The sequence below is a fragment of the Austrofundulus limnaeus genome, unplaced genomic scaffold (genome assembly GCF_001266775.1).
Source record: "Austrofundulus limnaeus strain Quisiro unplaced genomic scaffold, Austrofundulus_limnaeus-1.0 Scaffold2563, whole genome shotgun sequence".
In the NCBI taxonomy this organism is placed as follows: Eukaryota; Metazoa; Chordata; class Actinopteri; order Cyprinodontiformes; family Rivulidae; genus Austrofundulus; species Austrofundulus limnaeus.
This window is the reverse complement of record NW_013954965.1, coordinates 8,081-13,648: the sequence shown is the minus strand read 5'-3', so window position 1 is coordinate 13,648 and position 5,568 is coordinate 8,081. Positions and strand designations below refer to the sequence as shown.

The window sequence follows — 5,568 nt, the reverse complement described above, 5'->3', positions numbered from 1 at the left end:
ATTTTTTTCAGTTTCAATGTTTTTCAGTTTCAATGTTTTTCAGTTTCAATAAAAAAAAAATTCAGTTTCAAAAACTTTTTGTTTTTGAACAGAACTTATGACCCTAATTTAGCTCCACAGACTCCGCCCCCTGCTCGCCTCGTTAATCCTCCAGTTTGTTTCTGTTGTTGTTTTTCTGCAGAGCTCTCCATCCAGCCTCAGCTGAACTTCATCCTCATCCCTCCTCACGCTCGCTCACACACAGTCGCTTCTGTCCACGGTGAGAAAAACCTTGAAGTTTTTACAGAACCAGAACCCGGTCGGACCCTGCACCGCTGCGTTTCAACACCAGATGGCAGCGAGAAAATAAAATAAAAGTTTAATAATCAGGTTTATTTTTGCTCCTCAGATGGTTCCGTCTCAGACTCATCTCAACACAGTTCAGTTTCTGGATCCCTAAACAGCATCTGAAGCAGCTTCTGTGGATCTGCAGGCTACACACACACACACACACACACACACACACACACACACACACACACACAAAGCTTTCCTCCGTGCTGCTTGCTGTCTGTTACTGATCTGTTTCTGTAAAAACAAACTGTCGGTTCTTCAGCTGCCAGGATGAACGAGTCGGGGCTGGTCCTCTGAAATATAACTCTCTGTTTTAATCAGCAGTTTGTGTTTTATTTATTTGTCTAACTGAAATAATCATCTGATGACAACCGTTTGGTCTCTAGACTTCCTTTTTGTTTTCAACCCTTCAGTGTTTTTAAACAAGCCGCTCGGCCAGAATCAGGAGTTTAACTCTGGGTGGAGGATCAGATTAATCCCAGGTTAAAATCAGCTGACAAACATGGATGGAGTTAATCTGGGCCTAAATCCACCCAGACAGGAAGCTTTTATCTGTTTTTAGATTTAATTTGACTTAAAAATCAGCCGAATTATTTAAAAAAAACGTGTCTAGAAAATGTCAGAAGTTTTCTTCTGTCAAAATGTCAGTTTGGCTGTTTTTAAAATTAAGTGAAAATATTTCTAGATGGGATTAAAGTTCTGCTTCATACAGAGATCCCCGGGGTTCACGGGTCGAAACGACTCATCATCATCATCGTCATCATCATCATCATCATCATCAGTAACGATGAAAACAACCAACTTCCTCCCGTCAGCTGCAGAAAACACCTGAAGTAAAAAGAAACATTAATTTGACAACTTTCTCAGTATTTTTGTGGGAAACGTTTATGCTCTGAATTTTAATCACTTGATGCCTTTTTTTTTTTTAGAAATCCCAAATAATTAGTTTTTAAATTAAAACTCCCACTTCCTGTTACTTTGTTTTCTGTTTTCAGGCTGATTTTGTGACGTTTTAAACGATTCGAGGCAACCAAAAACAAACCTAATTATCGTTTTTTAAATGTTTATTAGTTAAAAATGTCAGAAAACACCTGAATGAGGCATTTATTTATTTATTTGTCTTTTCTTATATAAAGTTATAAAGTGTTTAAATCAGTGTTTTGGCTTTTTAAACATGATTTAGCTTCAGATCGTTGCAGGAAAATCCCTTTAAAGCAGCAGTTTGTGTCGACTCGTCTCTGACTTCAGCAGTTTGAGGAGTTTAGGAGCTCAGAGAACGTTTTCTACATGTTTGTGTCTGACGTTAGCAGCCCGCCGTGCACAGAGGAATAAAATAAAAACACTTGAAAGTTTGTAGAATATTTGGATCCCCGTCCTGCTGGTTTGAGTCTTGATTTTAAATATACGAGCGGCGCGGTCTGCGTCCAACGATGAGGTCACTTCCTGTCGGGTCAGAGCTCTGACTTCCTGTAGCCATGAAGAAGTGTGAAAAATAAAACCTGCCGACTTTTTTTTTTTTTTTTTACTTTAAGCCATTTCTATCCGCACTCTTCTGTAAATATCACCGATTTTTATTTCTTTTTACGACACAGTTGTTTATATTTCCCTCATCGTCAACAGAAAGTCTTAGTTTGTGCATTTTTGTAAATAAGTTTCTTTTTATCACGATTTAAAATGTAAATACGGGGAAAAAAACCAACAACAACCACTTAATTTTTGTGTCTTTTTCTCTCTCTTTCTTGTTCTTCTTGTTCAAACTGTGAAAATTCAGTTTTGTTCAGTTTTGAAACGTCGTCTTCCACTTCGGAGGGAAGTTTAGACAAAGTTAATCAGAAAATGAGCCAAGTCTTACAGATAAAATGTCTCTTTGTTTTTTACATTGTTAAGGTAATAAATCACACATTTTATCAGGCTCTTTGGTTTTCTTATTTTTCTTTAAATTTAAAAACCCTTCAGGCTTTTCATCAACAAATTAAATTCAGTTTCAGAACCTTATTGGACCTTTTAAAGCAGAGCTGAGGGAACTTTCCAGCTTTCAAATCAAATAAAACAACCTGGACTGTCACTGGTGAAATAATTTTATGTATTTATAACTTTTGTTTTTAAGCTTTTTGTTCCAGTTTTGCTGAAAATGTGCTGTCAGAATCATTTTTCTTTTGATCTGTTTCCAGATGTTTCTTCCTGTCGGCTGTTTGTTTGATGCTCAGTGTTGAGAGAGAAGTCAGGTTTATTTGACTCCAGTTAAAGAACCAGAAATGATGAGTTGCTGCTAACGACATTTTATCTGAAGATGTGGAGGAAGATGATTGTTATGCTTTATTTACCTGATCGTGGTTTTGTTTTCTGTCTCGAGCTGTTTGTTTTCACTCTGACGTGTCGAGCTGTTCGAAGGGGAAGGAGAGAGAAAGAAAACACAAACCTGTCTCTGTTCTCTGTGTGTAAATTGACTCATTTACTGTAATAAAGTGGTGAAACTGTGATCCAAGCTTCTGTCTTAATCATTTAAAACCCATGTCTTTTTACAAGTCTCTTTTCAGATTTTGTTTGAACATTAACAACGTTCTTAGTGTTGATAAAATGTCTAAAAACAATCAGATGAGTAAACTCTTCAGTTTGTGTTCTAATCAAGTGTGTTTGACTTTAGTAAACAATTAATAATAAACAATTTAATAAACAATTTAATAAACAATTGACTTTAATAAAGTCAATTGTTGCTATTTGTAAAGCCAAACTCTAATAAAAAAATTAGAGAAAAAAAGAAAAAACAAACAGGAAAACAATTTTAAATTAATAAAGTAACAAAAAAATGTAGGAAAAAAAGGCCATCAATCTGCAGCAGAGGTTGTAGTTCCGCCTCCGTCCACCAGAGGGCGCCCCGTCGTCTTTAAGGTCTATGAATTCTACTTCCGGTTAGCTAGAAAAAAAACGTGAAAAGGAGTGGAGACAGCGTCGATTGTCGAAGGTAAACCTCCAACAAATAGAAGCATTTCTGTGTTTAACGACTATTTAAAATGTTTACTGCAACATGGATCTGTTTATAGTTGTGTACTGAATGTTTTAGATATTTGTTGCTTCGCTCGACAGTCGTTTTAATTATTCAGCTCCCACGAGCTAACAGCATTAGCATTAGCATAGCGAAGTATTTTAGATAAAGACCGTTTTAAACAAAACTAATTGTTTAACTTGACAGTCGCTGATCCATAAAAACAAGCATATTTAAGTAAAGTTGATGTATTTAGTAGGTTGTTTGTGTCGTTTGATTTGTAGCTAGGCTAACTAGCTTTGCTAACGATGTTGAGACAAAAACTCGCCTCCAAAACAAACTAGGTTTAGTTTTTGTTTATGTGTATTATTGTGAATTATTTTATCTATAATTAGTCTGTTTTTAACTGTGTTTATGCTAAACTAGAAAATGGACAAATGTAATTTAATTAGCTTCTGTCTCACAGTGTTGTTTTACTAAAATGTTAAATTTATTAAAATAAAAGGTAAGTTTAATGCTGTTTTTCAGCTTTTGACAAATAAACTGATCTACTAAAGATTTATTATTCCTCCTGCATGCTTATTTTAGGACTATAATAATGGTTTGAAGATTAATTTATATTCTCTGAACTAGTAGATCTTTATGTATTGTTTAAATAAAATGGTTGAATTTTAATTACATTATTATAGAAATTATCATAATTTGCATCTGTTTTTAAACTGCAGCAGTATACAATTCTAATTTTCTTGTTTTGCTTTAAATAAAATTCAAATTTAAATCTTTTTCATGAATTTAAATATTTTGAGATACTGCAGCGGTAAGAACTGAAAACATCCTCTTAAGTATTAATTTTTATTTATTTCAGCTTTTACTGAACTAAACTTTTTATTAAACGATTTACTGAACAGTGTGTGCTAAAACAACTGTAAAGATTATAAACTTTAAAAAATAATCAGAATATGAAAAAATAATGTAAACCTGTTACAGTAAAATTTGCACTGTTGGTAAGAAATAAAATAAATTTAGAGTTTGTGATATTTAAAAATGATTTTCTGTTTAAGTTCACCTTAAAAAAAGTTTGGTTTAAATAATTCTTGAGGAATAAATCAGCTTGTTTATATTTTATTCAGCCAGTGGGAAGCCAGCAGCTGTCCTCAGGTGACCTTATAAAACTCCCTCCTCCCACAGGTCGAAGCGGAGGGCCATGGCTCGTGGGCAGCAGAAGATTCAGTCCCAGCAGAAGAACGCCAAGAAGGCGGCGGAGAAGAAGAAAGGTCAGGGTGCCGACCAGAAAACTGCCGCCAAGGCTGCGCTCGTCCACACCTGCCCCGTCTGCAGGGTAAATACTGACCTCACCTGTTGGACAGGTGAACAGCTTAACTCACAACGTTGGGGATGTTTGAGGAGCTTCTGTTAGTTGTTACATGGTGTTTTGGTCTCAGGAGTAAACCTGACATAATATAAATGGACCAATAATAGTAAATAAATAATTAAAATGCAACAATTAAATAAAAAAGGAGAACTTTACCTCATGTTTTTATAATTTATTTGACCTTTAGATTTACTTTTCCAGCTTAGTTCCAATAAATTATATATTTTAGCACATAATTAACATTTAACTGTTTTTAAAAACATGTTTTTCCTTTTTATACATTCATACGTGTCACTTAAAAGTTTTTCCCCATAAGTCTTTATATTTCCATGTGTTTTTACATTTCTGCCTCAATAAAGTGCGCGGGGCTTCTTGGATCAGCTGTTGGTCAACAGACAGGAAGTAGCAGGGTCCATGTGCAGATCTACTGTGTTGCTTCAGTTTAACTTAAAACAAAGACAGTGAGGGAAAAAAACATTTACCTGTGCTTTAGTTTTAAACTAAACTTTGCACTACTGACCAATAGGAGAGGAGCTGACCCAAGAAGCTCCGCCCACCCTATTGAGGCAGAAAGTAAAATAAAAGCAAGAGACAATCTATGGGAAAAATCATTAAAGAGACACAAATGCATGTAAAAGACAAAAAAATAAATATTAATTCTATTTTTAAAATGGTACAATTTAAATTATCTGCAGAAACATTTGTGGAAAAAACAAATATGGTTAATTATTTATTGGTCCATTCATATATTTCTGCTTTTATTTCTAATTATCAGCTTCAGTCCTGTTAAAATGTAACAGTGACATGTGTAGGGTAATTTAAAGTTTAGAATTCTGAACTTTATAATTTGTGGATATAATTAAATACATCATATTTACAT

The 5,568-nt window shown here is 34.4% G+C and overlaps 2 protein-coding genes across 3 annotated transcripts in view; both read left to right on the top strand.

Annotated features, from left to right (window-relative positions):
- Positions 1–181: 181 nt before the first annotated feature.
- Positions 182–1,278, top strand: LOC106511172 (glycogen synthase kinase-3 beta; the record flags this gene model as incomplete). Its single annotated transcript, XM_013999920.1, is given in 2 exon segments — positions 182–259; positions 389–1,278. Coding segments are annotated over 2 exon segments (140 nt in total), but the record flags the coding sequence as incomplete, so codon positions are not given.
- A 1,912-nt stretch (positions 1,279–3,190) lies between these two features.
- The window catches only part of zgc:91910 (Zinc finger protein 706-like), a gene marked incomplete at its 3' end in the record, with an annotated part of 6,334 nt that continues 3,956 nt past the window's right edge, over positions 3,191–5,568 (top strand). Inside the window, 2 exon segments of one of the 2 annotated variants that reach the window (XM_013999917.1) lie at positions 3,191–3,295; positions 4,505–4,655. In XM_013999917.1, coding sequence (XP_013855371.1) covers positions 4,521–4,655 — 135 coding nt within the window. 2 annotated transcript variants of the gene reach the window in all.